This window comes from Hemitrygon akajei, chromosome 11 (genome assembly GCF_048418815.1).
Source record: "Hemitrygon akajei chromosome 11, sHemAka1.3, whole genome shotgun sequence".
Taxonomy (NCBI): domain Eukaryota; kingdom Metazoa; phylum Chordata; class Chondrichthyes; order Myliobatiformes; family Dasyatidae; genus Hemitrygon; species Hemitrygon akajei.
In genome coordinates, this window is record NC_133134.1 from 11,458,081 (window position 1) to 11,475,584 (window position 17,504).

Genomic DNA, 17,504 nt, shown 5'->3' on the forward strand with positions numbered 1-17,504 from the left:
ATCCCTCCAGAATTTTGTGTGTGTGTGTGTGTGTGTGTGTGTGTGTTGCTTACCAGCACATTAAGTTTCTTGGTCTGTGTAATGAGCTATTGATGGTAATAAAGTGGTGGGACCTGGCACGCAGGTTCAACTTAATGAGCGGGATAGGAAAAGTGGAGCCAATATGATTTAAAAACAGAAGCCACAAGAGATCACAGATGTGGGAATCTGGAGGAATATAAGGCAAATTGCTGGAGGAAATTAGAGTGTTGACCTAAAACATCGACTATCCCTTTGCTGCTTGACCCACTGAGCTCCTCTAAAGGTTGATTTAAAAACAGGAAATGGAAGATGCTCGAAACTTTCAGTAGTTCAGGCAACGGCAGGTTTTAAGAAATATTTTGAAGGAAGAGGAAGAAGAGATAAAACCATAAGATCTAGGAGCAGAATTAGCCCATTGAGCCCATCAAGTTGGGTCTGCCATTCAATCATGGGTGATTTCTTTTCAACCTTATTCTCCCACCTTCTCCCTGTAACGCTTGACCCCTTTGCCAATCAAGAATGCATCAATCTCTACTTTAAATACACCCATTGGCTTGGCCTCCAACAGCCCTCAGTGGCAATACAGCAGCAAAGGGATAGTCGATGTTTTAGGTCAACACTCTAATTTCCTCATCAGCAGTAATAATCAGCAGAGCGGGATAATAAATATTATTTATTTTGTTTTGTATTTAGGCAATTTATCTTTTGTACATTGGCCGTTTGTCGGTCTTTGTGTGCAGTTTTTCACTGATTCTACAGTATTTCTCTGTTCTACTGTGAATGCCTGCAAGAAAATTAATCTCAGGGTAGTATATGGTTACTAGCACTTTCAGGGAGTCCCAAAAACCAGAGCCAGGGCTGGGCACAGTGCATCAATACCATTATATATACGGGTGGGTGGGGAACAACTTGCTAAATAGCTGTCCTCAGCTGACTAAATTCCAATCCCCAGTTTAGCTGACTTGTCAAAGTATTGCTTCTGAGGGTTTTATTTGGGATTATTATTTATTGGGATATAGCATGAACCAGGCCCTTCCGGGCCTTAGAGCTGCAGCACCCAGCAATCCCCCAATCTAATTTTAGTCCAATCACAGACAACTTACAATGACCAATTAACCTATCAACTGGTAGGTCTTTGGAGTGTGGGTGGAAACAGAGCACCTGGAGGAAAACCACGTCAAACTCCTTCAGGCAGCAGTGGGATTTGAAGCCTGGTCTGCTGTACTATAAAGCGTTGTGCTAACCGCTAGACTACTGTGCCGCCCTCACATTTTGAAACATTTAAAAAATGTTTTTACAGTTAGAAACATTCAAAAAAGCCTTGAATGTCTATCCAGACTTGCAAAAATGTTTAAACAATCACTTAAAATCATTTAAGTGAGAGCAAACAATAAAAAATCTCTAATTTAATTAATAGTTACCCTAATGCCTCACAGCTGTTTCCCTCTAATGCAATCAAGTTTTGAAATAGCACATGGAAGGAGAGAACGAGAAAGGTGGAGAGGTTTAAAGAGGAAATTCCACAGCATGGGTCCTCATTGAAGCCACCTTGATCAGGGTTTTAGTCATCTGTCTTAATATATCAGTATGTACTTAGAGTCATAGAACACCACAGCACAGAAACAAGCCTTTCAGCCCATCTAGTCTGTGCCATACTGCTATTTTGCCTTGTGCCATTGGCTTGCATGTGAATCATAGCCCTCCACATTCCTCACGTCCATGTACTTATTCGAACTTCACTTAAATGTTGCAATTGAGCTCAAATCCACCACCTCCACGGGCAGCTTGCACCACACTCATACCACCCTCTGAATAAAGCAGTTCCCCCCTCAGGTTTCCCTTAAAAATTGACCTCTCGTTCTAGTCTCCTTCATCTTCAGTGGATAAAGCCTCCTTGCATTAACCCTATTTATACCCCTCATATTTTTGAACACCTCTATTAAATCTCCCCTCATTCCTCTGAGCTCCAGGGAATAGAGTCCCAACCTATTCAACCTTACTCTATAACTCAGGTCCTCAAGACCCAGAAACATCCTTGTAAGGATATTCTGTACTCTTTCAATCTTGTTGATATCTTTCCTGTAGTTCAGTGACCAGAACTACACACAGAACTTGGCCTCACTCACATCTTATGCAACTTCAACATAACATCCAGCTCCTGTACTCAATACTGTGATTTATGATCATTGTTAAATTTTGTTTGGTCTTGTGTTGTGCTTTGAACAGCTTGTAAGTGGTAAAGGTGTGATGCATATTTAAGTTAAGTCTACCACATGTAAATGCAAGCAGGCTTTTTTCCCATTAAGATTGGGTGAGACTAGAACTAGAGGTCATGGGTTAAGGGTGAAATGTGAAATGTTTGAGTGGAACACGTTTCTGTGCTGTAGTATTCTATGACTCTATGATTACGTTTAAGAGTGACATCTTTGACATGGTAATGCATTAGTGATGACATTGCTGGAAATGATATCCTCAGAAATGTATTTCTAGTATTAATTTAACGAGATAAAGCGCAGAACAGGCCCTTCTACCCCTTTCAGCCACACCACCCAGCAAGCCCCCGATTTAACCCTAACCTAATCACAGGACTATTTACAATGACCAATTAACCTACCAACTGCTACTTCTTTAGACTGTGGGAGATAACCGGAGCACCTGGAGGAAACCTGCACAGTCACAGGGAAAACGTACAAACTGTTTACAGGCAGCAGCGGTGCACTATGACCCGAGAGATAAGTTCAAATCCCAACATGGCAACTGTAGAATTTAAATTATCATGCACAAAAAACCAACACATCTAGTCTTGGTGACCCCTACAAACTTAATGGTCCACTAATGTTGTATGGGAGAGGAAATCTGCCAGCCTCATCTGAGCTGTTCTACTCCTGACTCCGGTCCCACTGAAATGTAGCTGAGATGTAAAACGCCCTGTGGAATGGTCAATTTCTGCTTAACAGCAACGAGGGGCAGGAAACAATACAGTTGTCATGAGACAAATTACAATCATAATGGGCAACTCTCGGTCTCTACTCACCCTTACCCCTCAGGTAACATAATTAAATTCAAAGTACTGTAGATGTCGGATTATAAGCCGCTACTTTTTTCCCACATTTTGAACAGCTTTGAACACTGCGGCCTTTAATACGGTGCGGCTAATACATGATTTTTTTCATGCCGCCAAAAACATTTTGCCTCGTAACAGTAGACCAATAAAATTGATGAGTAGTTCACAGAGGTCCAATGAAATTGTACGATAAATCAAGCGCACTTTCACAATTAAATTATTGTAAATCAGTCATTTGTACTCACCCTCATCAACATGGAAAACACTCGAAGAAAAGCATTGTGCTGCCTTTATGGCAGTTATTTAGTTTATAATATTTTCGCTTAGTAATTCATTTTCTAGTTAAAGTTAGAAGTGTTTTAACTATATTTGTTTTCTGTACTACATCGCGGGATGCTATGACGTCACACCCGGTTTCGCCGCGTCTTGTGGGAAAAATGCCGTTTGCGATAAACGGGACGGCGGGGGGGCGAGCGGCGGAGCGGCATTAGATCTGAGCGAACGCTGCTTTTAAGTTAAAGGCGATCAATAACTTTTCCTGGTAGGCTGCAGTATATATATTTTTTACCAGTCGTTAGGAGATATTGGAATGTTGTTCAGTAAAAAAGTATACGCAACGTATATTTAAAAGTAGCCGCGTTACAGGCACGGTTCGAAAAAAAGCATTTGCAATATGTATTTGTTTATGTTACCATATGGATTTAATTAAAAGTTAAAAAATCCTCACGTGTAATATCTTTCTGTGTAAATATCTCATATTACAACGTGGGACACCTGCGGCCGAAAATCCGGTGCAGCCTAAAATCCGGTGCGGCCTAAAATCCGGTGCGGCCTGTACAAGTAAAAAATTGATTTTCTTTCTAAAATTAGAGCCAGCGGCTTTTAATCAGGTGCGCTCTGTAGTCCGGAATCTACGGTAAATTTATTATCAAAGTACTTATATGTCAGCATATACTAAGCTTAAATAGATTTTCTTGCAGGCATTCATGGTAAATACATAAAAACACAATAGAATCAATGAAAAAAAAATACACACAAAGATGGACAAACAACCAATATGCAAAAGACAACAAAATGTGGAAATATAAAACAAAATAATAAGAATAAGAAGCTTTTAGATAGGTACATGGAGCTTAGTAAAATAGGGGGCTATAGGTAAGCCTAGTAATTTCTACGGTAGGGACATGTTCAGCACAACTTTGTGGGCCGAAGGGCCTGTATTGTCCTGTAGGTTTTCTATGTTTCTAATAATAAGTCACTAAGTAATATTGAGAACATGAATTGTAGAATCAGTTCAGTGCTGAGGTGAGTGAAGTTATCCACACTGGTTCAGGAGCCTGATGGTTGAGGGGTGATAACTGTTTCTGAAGCTGGTGGTTTGGGACCTAAGGCTCCTGTACCTCCTTCCTGATGGAGGTACAGAGAAGAGAGCATGGCCTAGATGGTAGGGGACTCTGATGATGGATGCTGCTTTCTGGTGACAGTGTTCCTTGTAGATGTGCTCAGCGGTGGGGAGGGCTTTTCCTGTGACAGACTGAGCTATATATACAGGGCTTGGTATCTGAAGAAAGGTCTCTCCTGTCCATTACTTCCTTTTGGTTTCCTACTTCCCTCCCTTTATTCCATGGTCCACTGTTCTCTCCTATCAAATTCTTTCTTCTTCAGCCTTTACCTTTTCTACCTATCACTTCCCAGCTTCTGACGTCATCCCCTCCCTTCCCCCATACCTGATCTCACCTGTCACTTGCAAAGCTCGTGCTCTTTCCCCCCAGCCCCCCCTTCATATTCTGGCTTTTCACCCCTCCCCTTTCATTCCTGATGGAGGGGTCTCAGCCCAAAGCGATGATTGTTTATTCCGCTCCACAGATGCTGCCTGCCTCGTTCAGTTCCTCCAGCACTTGGTCTGAGAGGGCACGTGCACTGTAAACAATACATGTCAAAAGTGTGAACATCCCAGTAAACATTAGTTTCAGAATGAGTAAGGGAAGCACAATATAAACACACGAGATTCTGCAGATGCTGGAAATCCAGAGCAACAAACACAAAAACACTGGAGGGACTCGGCAGATCCAGCAACAACTATGGAAAGGAACAAACAGTCGACAGCCAAGTGCAGATGGAGGACAAACATTACTCATTTGGATTAGCCTCTGTCCCACAGATGTGCTGCCAGCATTTAGGGCGGCAACACAGTTGTGGGAAAACTCTTGCATGTCCAAACGCCTGACCCGAAGAGCTGTATCCCAATTCAGCGAAGCATTGCAACCTCAGTTTCTTTGGCAGATGAAACAACTACGACTGGATGTTCTACAGCAATATCACCTCCCCAAACTGCTTCTCATCAGCGTCTCTGGATATAATTTAACATTGAACCACAAGCAGTATTTGGAGGAAATTCAGAACCTTGGTCAAGCAATGAAGGTTTAAGGAGGATGAGGCATCGAAACAGGCCCTTTGGCCCAACTAATCCATGCTGACAAAGATGTCCATCCAAGCTAGTTCCATTTGCCCATGTTTGGCCCACATTCTCTTATACCAGGGGTACCCAACCTTTTTTTAAGCCATGGACCCCTGCCATTAACCGAGTGAACCCCAGGTTGGGAGCCCCTGTTTTACACCTTTCCTATCATGTGCCTGTTGAACTGTCCTTTAAAAGTTATTATTGTACCTGCCTCAACCACTTCCACTGGCAGCTCATTCCATATACATTTAAAAAAGCAGCTGGCCCCTCAAGATCCTATTAAATCTCTCTCCTCTCATGCCCTCTAGATTTTGCTTCCATTTGACTGAGTACCTTTATACCCCTCATGGCTTCATACCCCTCTTCAAGTTGAGGTTTAATTGTCATACACATGTATACATCTAAACGAAACAGCGTTCCTCTGGGGTCAAGGTGCAAAACGCAATACATATAGTCACGCACAGTACATATAGTTACAATCCAACATGTACGGTCACAAAATAATATTAGCACAAGTCCCTGAGTGACATGGCCTGAAGATTGACAGGTGCATGTTTATGTAAAACTGTATAGTATTACTACAAGCATATTAATATGTGAAACAGCAGCGATAAAAGTGATCAGTGCAGGAGGAGAGCATGCCTGTTGGTGAGTGAGAAGGGCTGGAGGGCATTCAGAAAGGGCACGCATGTGCGCTGGGTGGCAGCAGGGCATTAAGAAGTCTAACAGCTGGGAGAAGAACCTGTTGCCCAGCCTGGCAGCTCTGGTTCTGATGCTGCGGTACCTTCTGCCTAATGGAAGGAGATCAAAGAGATCATGGGAAGGGTGGGAGGGGTTTTTGACAAAGCTTGAGGCATTGATTATGCAGTCACACTTTAGTCCCCTAAGAATAAAGTCCTAACTTGCCCAACCTCTCTCTATAGTGGATGTGGAGAGGATGTTTCCAATGGTGGGGGAGTTTAAAACCAGAGGACACAGCCTCAGAACAGAGGGACGTCTATTTAGAAGATGAAGAGGAATTTCTTCAGCTAGAGAATGGTGAATCTATGGAATCCTTTGCCACAGGCGACTGTGGAGGCCAATTCATTGGGTATATTTTAAGGCAGAGGTTGATAGATTCTTGATTGGTCAGGGTATGAACGGATACAAAGGGAAGGCAGAAGATTGAAGCTGAGAGGGAAATGGATCAGCCATGATGAAATGGGGGTGCAGACTTGATGGGTCAAACAGCCTATTTCTGCTCCTATATCTTATAGTCTTATGTTCTAATCTGAACCCACAAGTCAGGGGGAGCTGTGAAAAGCAATAGGCCACAGGAAATTAAAGAAAGGAATTAAGTCTTTTGCACATTGGTTTGTCAGTCTTTGTTTATATATAGTTTTTCACAAATTCTGTTGTATTTTTTATATTCTTGCACATGTCTGCGAGAAAATGAATCTCAAGGAAGTATATGGCGACATAAATGTACTTTGATAATAAATTGATTTTGACTTTGAATGGGATGCTAGGATTGCTTTGAGGGCTAGCATTGTCCCGATGAACCAAATGGCCTATGTTTTAAAAAGGTAATGACAATGGTGCTGGCAGTGATGTGCGTTGATGGAGCGATGGAAGAGCATAACACCGAAGCAATGCAGAGATGACAGAGATTTCAGTGGCTTTTTGGTACTCACAGGGTTGATGAACACGACTGAGTTGGGCGGCACGAAGAGGCTTGCTCCGAAGGCAGTCAGATGTTGAGTCAGACAGACAGCGTTGTCCGGTGTGGTGTCCTCCAAAGGCAAGATCCCGTCTGTTTTCCAGCTCATTGACGTCATGTTGAAATACTGGCAAAGGGACGTGTAGACACCGACGGACGCTTGCACAGAGCGCGAGGAGTAATAGTTTGTGATGTTTAGATAATAGTCTTTAGTTGTGTCCTCCGTACTGAAGTTATAAAGAGAGTGGATAATGATATAATTACTGTCCTGGATTGTAACCATGAGTTAGCCATCCCACACCTGTGCCGGTGCACATACACACACACACGCACATACACTCACACACCCAGGTACATGCATACACACACACACACACACACATACATGCATACACACACACACATGTATATATACTGTATATACAGTTATATATACACACACACTCACACACAATGGCCAGATTATTAGGTACAGTTGTGGTATTCTGCTTCTGTAGCCCATCTGCTTCAAAGTTCGACATTCAGCGATGTTTTTCAGCACACCACTGTTATAACATGTGTGGTGTGTGGCCAAGTGGTTAAGGTGTTGGACTAGTGATCTGAAGGTTGTGAGTTCGAGCCCCAGCCGAGGCAGAGTGTTGTGTCCTTGAGCAGAGCACTTAATCACATATTGCTCCAGTCCACCCAGCTGAAAATGGGTACCGGCCAAATGCTGGGGGCTTAACCTCGCAATAGACTGGCGTCCTATCTGGGTAGTCTCGTACTCTCAGTCACTTCACGTCACGGAAACCAGCGTAAGCACCAGCCTGATGAGCCTATAAGGCCCAGGACAGACTTTAACTTCTTAACTTTTAACTGTTATAACGTGTGGTTACTTGAGTAACCGATGCCTTCCTGTCAGCTGGAACCAGTCTAGCCATTGTCCTCTAGTGTCTCTCGTTAACAAGCACAAGAAAATCTGCAGATGCTGGAAACCCAAGCAACTCACACAAAATGCTGGGGGATCTCGGCAAGTCATGCAGCATCTATGGAAAGGAGTAAGCAGACAACAATTCTGGCTCTCATTAACAAGGCATTTTTGTCCAAAGAACTGCCACACACTAGATGTTCTTTTGGTTTTCCACACAATTTGCTGTAAACTCTGGAGACTGTTGTATGTGAAAATTCCAGGAGATCAGCAGTTTCTGAATACTTAAACCACCCCATTAGGCACAACAATCATTCCACGGTCAAAGTCACTTAGATCACATTTCTTCCCCATTCTGATGTTTGGTCTGAACAACAACTGAACCTCTTGACCATGTCTGCATGCTCTTATGCATTGAATTGCTGCCATATGATTGGCTGATTAGATATATGCATTAATGAGCAGGTGTAGCTAATGAAGTGGCCACTGAGTGTATATATGCAGGCACAAACACATATGCACACACAACACACATATAGACACATGCACAAATACACACATACTTACTTGTTAATACAAAATACACTTACTGACACACATGGATGAATGCAGAAGTGCATACACACACTTAGATACAGACACACCAGAACATGCTCAGCAACAAACAGGACACACACACTCAAACACCCACAGGAAGATTCTTATAGAGGAGATGCCCACGCACTTGATCTAGGCAGCATCTTGTTTCAACACACACCCTAAAGTGCGGGAGGAACTCAGCAGGTCAGGCAGAATCTATGGAGAGGAATAAAGAGTTGATGTTTCGGGCCGAGACCCTTCATCAGGGCATGAAGCATCTTGTTTCAGGTCTTTCTCCTGTAACTCAGAGGGACCCTGAAAGAGCGTTGAAACAGTATTGATGTTCATTAACCCACTGCCCATCCTACATCACACCAAGGGAAAACCAACTTACCCAGTAAAGTCTGGTCCCTGATAACCACTAGTAAGGATTCAGAAATACAGCAATTTCAACAACACTGCAGACAGTAACATCAAAACACAGAGCTGTCTGTTGGTCTCCCCTCTTTCTGTGAAAGGGGTGACACCTCTTCCTCCTTTGTTAGTGAGAGTGAGAGAGAGTTTGTGACATGTCGAAGTACTGGGTTATAGACTGCAGTTTTTGATGGACCGAGATCACGGTCTCTTTGGTGGATTGTTATTGCTTGGTGGGTGGTGCAGAGGAGGGGCTGATGCTTCCTGCAGGAACAAGTGGGGGGGAGGGATGATGCTTTACTGCTGCTTGTGCATGGGAGGGGGAGAGGGGGGGCTTTGGGGCTCTAACGTTTTTCTGACATTTAGTCTTTGGGGGTTTCTTCTGTCTTGTGGATGTCTGTGAAGAGTAAGAATTTCAGGTTGTATATTGTATACATCCTCTGATAGTAAATGGAACCATTGAGCCATTGAATTGAATGATAGAAAAATGGAGGGATATGTAGGAGGGAAGGCTTAGATTGATCCTAGAGTAGGTTAAAAAGTCAACACAACTTCAAAGGCCAAATGGCCTGTACTGTGCTGTAATGCTTTAAGTTATATGGATGGTATAGTGAGCTGCTGGGAGGGAATGGATTCTGAGGAATATAACATAGAACAGTACAGAAGTGTAGCCCTTTGGCCCACAATGTTGTGCTGACCTATATAAACCTACTTCATAGACAATCTAACATTTCATTCTTACATGAAACATACTGAATATCGAAAGGCCTAGACAGAGTGGGCATAGAGTGGATGTTTCCATTAATGAGCGAGTAATGAGGATCAGAGGGCACAGCCTCAGAATCGAAGGATGTCTCTTTAGAGTAGAGATGAGGGGGAAGGGAGTGTTGAATCAGTAGAATTCATTTGCACAGGTCAAGTCAATGGAAATATTTAAAGCAAATACTGGTACGTTCTTGATTAGTAAGGATATCAAAGGTTACGGGGAGAAGGCAGGAGAATGGGGTTGAGATGAAAAATAAATCAGCCATGTTGGAATGACTCAATAGGTCAAATCTGCTCCTATACCTTATGGCCTCCTGGTCTTATGGACTTACATAACCCTCCATTTCTCTTACATCCATGTGCCTATCTAAGAGTCCATTAATTGCCCCTTTTGCATCAGCCTCTGCCACCACCCTGGCATTGCAGTCTAGGCACCAAATGCATAACCGAGAACTGCTTACTCCGGGGACAAGAAGAAGGTGTACAACTTGTGATCTGCTCCTCCTACTGATTCTAAGTAGATCCTCTTCTTGGCCTTGTAGTAATGCTCACTTGGCTTTGTCGAATTGTGCAGGAGAACCTGGATAAAGGGCTCGGCTTCCATCCCAATGGAACTTCTGGAATCTGTGTCAGAACGAACAGAGAAACACTAGTCATGCGTTAGGAGGCATCACATCTCAAGCTCCCACGCACTGAAACCACTCAATTGTGTCATACGTACCATTTAAAACTGTATATGTGATCTGAATGTGGAGGCCAGCCCTTTTATTTAAGTTCCTAGATGTAATATTCACCATTACTGACTTCCGTGGGGCGATAACTGTTGTATTAACAGTGACATTTCTCACTGCAGAATTGGCAGACACTGTAATTGTAATGGCCTTCTCAGAGTCCAGGCTCTCGATTGGGATCTGTGAGCCATTATCCATCTTGAACTCAATGGATGCCACCTTGCTGGAGATGGTATAGTTCTTGATGTAGCCATATGGGAAGGGGTTGGAGTCCACCAGAATCATGACCTGAGTCACGTCGCTGATGTTGGAGAACACGCTGTTGAAGGACGGCGGGATAGAGAACTGGCAGCCGGACTTGTTGGCAAAGCAGAGTAAGTGGCCCGGGTCAGCGCGCTTGCCCTGAGCCCGCATCCTGGCACCCGATACGCTCAAGGGCTCTTCATTCAGGACCCGCGTACCCATCAGAATCTGCATCAGCTTCATGGACAGGTCGTAAGCCTTGGTTGCCACCAGTTCAGGCTTACTTGTCACTGGCTGGTTCACTTTATTCACAACCGGGACCAACTGGTTAGTGATATCAATCAGGCCACCTACGGGACAAAGAGACTGGTTAGGCTTTTCTGCTCAGGCAGGTATTCTAATGTCAAAACTTAAAACAAACTCTTAACAACAACACACACAACACTGGAGGAACACAGCAGGTCAGGCAGCATTTATGGAGAGGAATAAACCGTGAACGTTTCCGGCTGAGACCCTTCATCAGGAATAAACGGTCAATGCTTCATATTGAAATGTTACAACAGGTCTCATCCTGAAAGGCTGGTGCTTTATTCCTCTCCATAGGTGCTACGAGATTCACACAGAGAGTGGTGGGTACGTGGAATACACTGCCAGCGACCGTGGTAGAGGTGGATACAATAAGGTCTTTTAAGAGACTCTTAGATAGATACATGGAGCTTAGAGTAGGTACAAGGTTGGCATAATATTGTGGGGCAAAGGCCCTGAAATGTGCTGTAGATTTCTATGTTCTATGTGATCTGCTGTGATCCTCCAGCATTTCATGTGTGTGTTACTCCAGATATCCAGCACCTGCAGAATCTTATCTCTCTACTCTAAAGAACAACTTCCTTTTGGTGAGGAGGAATTTCTTCTCTCATACCACCGTGAACCTCTGGAGTTCTCTGTCCCAGAGAACCACGGTGGTGGAGTTAGCCAGGGCTGATATAGGAAAAGTAAGAGGTGAAGGGGATCGGGCAAGAAAGTGGAGCTAAATTCAAGGTCACGGTGACACAAATGATTGAACATGCTGGAACCTGGAGCAACCTGGGTGACATGGTAGTGTAGTGGTTAGTGTAACAGCAGCTCCAGACCACGTGGGTTTCCTCCAAGTGCTCTGGTTTCCTCCTACAGTCCAGAGGCATACCGGTTAATAGGCTAATCGTTCACACAGGTGTAATTGGGAGGCACATGCTTATTGGGCCAGAAAAGCCTGTTACTGTGTTGTATCTATAAATAAAAACAGATCAATAAACTTCAAAATCTACCTACCAAAGGATAGCCATTTCAGGTGGTGGTGGGGCTGATTTTAAATGAGGTGTGAGGAGCAAGTTTTTTTTAAACACAGAGAGTGCTGGATGCCTGGTGTGGTGGTAGAGGCAAATACATTTGGGACTTTTAAGAGATGTTTAGATAGACACATGGTTGTGAGGAAAATGGAAGGATAATGCACATTGCGCAGGCAGAAGAGATTAGTTTAGTTAGCCATTTGATTAGTTCAGCACAACACTGCGGGCTGAAGGGCCTGTTCTTGTGCTGTACTGTTCTATTCTCTATGTTCTAAAGTTTCGGGTAGATGGAGATTGTCAGCCTGGGAAGGCAGTCCATCTAAGAGAGGGAAAACTCTGATTTCAAACCTCCGCTGCCTTGCGGCCATACCCACTCATGGAAAAGGCTTCCGGAGTAAACCCTGAGGACAAATCCGGAGCTGGAGTCCCTAAGGCAGTCCGACATTGCCTACAACCTCGTTCTGGCAACTCATGTAACGTCACTGGTGCCGAGCTGTATCGGCCCTTGCCCTTCCCTTGGACAACATTGGTGGCGTGGAGAAGGGAGACTCGCTGCATGGGCAACTGCTGGTCTTCCATACAACCTTGCCCAGGCCTGCGCCCTGGAGAAGACAAGACTTTCCAGGTACAGATCCATGGTCATGTGACACTAACGGATACTATCAAAGTTTCCCAAACTTTTTTATGTCATGGACCCCTGCCATTAACCGAGGGGTCCGTGGAGCCCAGGTTGGGAACCAAAAACAATCTGCTGGAGGAACAAAGTGAGTCAGGCAGCATCTTGTCAGATGGCATACTCCTGCCCCCATTTCTTACGTTACTTACGTCATGGGTTGGGAAGCGGATAGGTGTTAGAAAGAGCCCTGACTATCTAGGCATTACCTCCAGCGGTGAAGCAGCTAAATTCGAGAAGGAGCAGGAAGCCAGAATGAGGGAAGCAAAAGTAACAAAAGATGTTCTCGGTCTTAGGACGTAAATCTACACTCCTGTGCATGACGTAGGGAACTCAGAATGTGTCCTCTCCGAATCAATGGGTGTAAATATCAGGAAGCATGTGCTATTGGTTGGTGACCTGCCGATAACTGCGCTGGGCTGTCACCAAGACCTGCAGGTTGGACGACAGAGTTTTATCATGGATGACAGATCGGTTGGTTCTGCTTCATGGCCGAGTCGGCACTTACCCACAGTGTCGAGGATGTTATCACCGATGGAGGTGGGTGTCATTTTACCCTGTCCTGTTTCCTTCTGAAGGACCGTTATCATGTTGTCCAGTGCTGACAGTGTCTCTTTCTGGCACTCACCACAGATGAACTCCCTGCTGATGACCTGGAAGGAAGGTGAGGCAGAATGAGAAGAGGACAAACTTGTTTTTTTCCACAAATGCTGTGCAATTTCATTTTAATCAGGAAACCCCGTCAAGATAAGACAAGGGTTCCTCAGAGTATTCCCTTCTCTTGATTGAGTGAAGGTCAAGAACCAAAGATCTGATCAGAGTCAAAGTCAAGTTTATTGTATAAGCACAAATAAACGGACGCAGAGGTGCAATGAAAAGCTTGCTTACAGCAGCATTCCCTGTCACTTTTATCACTTTGCACTAAAGTGCACTTCATTTTAATTGTGTTCTTTCTTGTAAAAATTGTGTATAATTTATGTTTAATTTCTAAATATTATGCCTATGATGTTGCTGTGAGTTTTTCAATATATACATGTATTTGTGTGTGTGACAATTCACCTGTGTATATATATATGTACTCGTGTGTAAGTGGGACAGGTTTCACTGCTAACGTAATGGTCTTTCTGTAGAAGCAGTGTTTGGGTTATGTTTAGAGATAACGGATACTTTGGAATGTCAGCTGGGTCTTTTGTTCGGCGCGAGATGAAGAGAGAAGGTGCTGCAGAGAACCATTCGTAGGATAGGACCCGGTGGGGGGACTGTGATTCGATGGAGCAAGGTGCCGGGCTCTACTGAGGATCGGTGACTTTTGGAAGAGTTGAGCTCCGACTTGTGCACATTCGACTGTGTAATTATAAAGGGCCCTGTTTGTTTTTCTTTCTTTTCTTTACTAACCCTTTAATTAGGTTAAGATTAATAATTAAATTCCTTTAATCGTATGCAGTGTGCTGTCTGTTAGTTTTTGGCACTGAGTTGTAACAGGGTAGCAAATTACACAGCATCCACACAAACCGGGGTTTGGGGTGGGAGAGCTCCCATGGGTTTGACAGGACCAGAGTGTGTATTCCCTGGACTTACGTAGCCAAGGAACCAGGTGGTTTCATGTATGACAATAATCTCAACTTTGATATAGTAATAAATAAGCAGCATTCACACAATAAACACAGACGAACTACAAATTATACACAATTTTACAAGAGAAAAGCAGAATTGGAACTAAAAGAAACAAGTCCATTTTGGTGCAAGGTGATCAAAGTGGTCATAGTTTTGCTAAACTATAGTGATTAAGGCTGGGCTGGTTGGTTCAAGATCTAAATGATTGAAATGAGATAGCTCTCCATGAATGTAGAGGTGTGGCACATCAAGCTTCTGTAACTCCTAGCCTGTGGTAGCTGTGAGAAGGTGGCATGGCCTGGATGAGCAACGTTCCCTTCTTGAGGCAGTGTCTCCCAATAAAATAAAGTTCAAATAAATGTTATTACCAGAGTACATATATGTCACCATATACAACTCTGAGATTCATTTTCTTCAGTTATAGGGAATAGTAACTACAACAGGATCAATGAAAGATCAATCAGACTGCAGAAGACAACAAATTGTGCAAATGCAAATATAAATAAATAGCAATAAATAACAAGAACATGAAATAATGAGGTAAATAGTCCTTAAAGTGAGATCACTGGTTGTAGGTACATCGCAATAATGGGGCAAATGAGTGTAGTTATCCTCTTTTACTCAAGAGCCTGATTGATGGTTATGGGGTAGTAACTGTTCTTGAACCTGGTGGTGCGAGTCCTGAGGTTCCTGTACCTTCTACCTGATGGCAGCAGTGAGAAGAGAGCATGGCCTGGGTGGTGGGATCTCTGATGATGGATGCTGCTTTCCTACGACAGTGTTTCATGTGGATGTGCCCAGTGGCTGGAAGGGCTCTACCTGTGACGTATTGGGCCAGATCCACTATCTTCTGCAGAATTTTACATTCAAAGGCAATGGTGTTTCCATACCAGGCTGTGATGCAGTCAGTCAATACACTCTCCACTACACAACTATAGAAGGTTGTCAAAGTTTTAGATGTCATAGTAAGTGTAAATAGTAGGGATGTAATGGAAGTTAGAATGGGGCACTGAATCTGTATTCCAACAGAACTGTCTTGGGGCTTAATCCCTCTGAGTGAGTGATGGTCCTGGGTCTCCTGGACCACTTTTACTGCCATTTCTCTCTCCTCCCTTTTGCAATGTCCTTACATTTCGCACAGAGAACGAGTGAACCCTTACCGTACACTGGGCCAGTGCAGCCGAGATCTGCTGAATATCATCCACGGTGGTGACCTTCAGTGAGGTGAGGGCCAGGGTGATGTTACTGCGAATGTTAATCCTGCTGATGGTCTCGTTCGCTGACTCCCTTCCGTAGCTCTTGCTCCTCTCGTACTGCAGGGGGGAGGTTTTAAAATGTGCAGTCGGTAAGACGCAAGCTAACGTCAATTCATGGCACATAGTTCTCCTGCCTCAACCACAAAGGATCATAAGAAGTAGAAATAGCCCTTGTGTCTGCTACGGCTCAATTGTATTTGCTCTCACTATCACCCTGGTAGTGAATTCCAGGCATCCACCACTCTGTAGAAAAAGCTTCCCACGTAAACATTAGCTTTATTTGTCACATGTGCATTCAAACAGGTTCCTTAATGTTATAGCCAGGAGGGGGTTGTAGTGGGGATAAGCTCCCACTATCTATTAAATGCTCCCAATGACGTGCATCTGAAATAGGCTCTGACAACCAAGTCCAGCTCCTGGCCTTCATGAGTGGCTTAGCTACTAAGCCCGGCAGAACCATATTTATGGACTGGAAAAGGGGCAAAGGAGGATTACTGATGCCTTAAGCCAGTCACCTTGGGCAGGTGGGGCTTGTCAGCGCGGTTGGCAGCTCATCTAGCAGAAGGAAAACTCTGATCTGAAACATCCACTGCCTCGCAGCTGTACCCACTCATGGGGAGAGCTTCGGGAGTAAATCCCGAGGTGGAAGCCTGGAGCTGGGGCCCCTAAGGCAGTTCAATGCTGACTGGCAATTCCTGTGATGCTGCTGGTGCAAAACTGCATCGGTCTCCGATGTTCCTTTGGGTTCATCAGGTGCGTGGGGTGGGGGGCCTGTTATATGGGCAACGTATTGTACTGCCTTGGCTTGCATATCTAGCCAGCTAGGATGCAACATCCACAATCGACCCTGACCTACGGAGGCCTATTACATTGAATCATCAGAACATACAGCAAAATGCATTGCTTGCGTCTGAAGACTGTGCTGAGGACAGGCCACAAGTGTTGCCACATTTCCGGCACCATCGTGGCATGCCCACAACTTGCTAACCCTAACCGATGCATCTTTGGAACATGGGAGAAAACCAGAGCACATGGGGGAAACCGTCATGGTTGGGGAGAACGTACAAACTCCTTACAGGCGGTGGCAGGACTTGAATCCTGGCCATGATCACTGCGCTGTAAAGCTTTACGCCACAGTGCTATCCGATATGTATATATCTCCTTTAATCTTTCCCCTCTCAACTGAAAATTACTTCCACCCAGGAAAAATAAATTGTTTGACTACCTACCCTAAAATAAAGACAAAGGAAGAGAGAGTCAGAGTGGTGTCAAAAAGTGAGAGGTCTAATGAAGAAATATGACAGGGTGGACTGCTGCAGAGCTGCAGGGACTTAAACAGTTCACATCCAAAGAGCTGAAGGCAGAAGATTACAGGGGGAGTTGGGTTGGGGGGAGGGGGGATCTTGAGCAGAACACTACCTCATTGAGCACAGTAACCAGGGCGAGGGCATACTCCACAGTAGGCTGGGGGTCCCCTTGTTTCAAGAGCTCCTGCAGCTTGGTCTCGGTCGCGAGCTCCATCCAATCGGTGAGACTCTGAAAGCCCTTGGGGGTGCTGGTGATGTTGATAACCACAGACCTGCAGAGACCAAGGGAGATTGTGGACTGAGAGCCGAACTCAATGTAAGCAAGCTCAGAAGATGAAGGGGTTAACAAGGCTAACCTATCTTGTCGCTCAGGACCCAGATCTTGAACTGTCTCACTGTCTGGAATGTACCCAGAAAGCTTCAAGGCAGAGATGTCAACTAAGTT

At 44.3% G+C, this 17,504-nt stretch overlaps 1 protein-coding gene across 1 annotated transcript in view; it reads right to left on the minus strand.

The window, feature by feature from the left end:
• Positions 1–17,504, minus strand: part of pkd1a (polycystic kidney disease 1a) — a 262,592-nt gene that overhangs the window by 105,104 nt on the left and 139,984 nt on the right. Inside the window, exons 21-26 of the mRNA XM_073060211.1 lie at positions 17,172–17,331; positions 15,657–15,809; positions 13,391–13,535; positions 10,632–11,234; positions 10,372–10,534; positions 7,220–7,472 (exon numbers count right to left, since the gene is read on the minus strand). Of these exons, the coding sequence (XP_072916312.1) occupies positions 7,220–7,472; positions 10,372–10,534; positions 10,632–11,234; positions 13,391–13,535; positions 15,657–15,809; positions 17,172–17,331 (1,477 nt within the window). The remainder of the gene's footprint in view (positions 1–7,219; positions 7,473–10,371; positions 10,535–10,631; positions 11,235–13,390; positions 13,536–15,656; positions 15,810–17,171; positions 17,332–17,504) is intronic.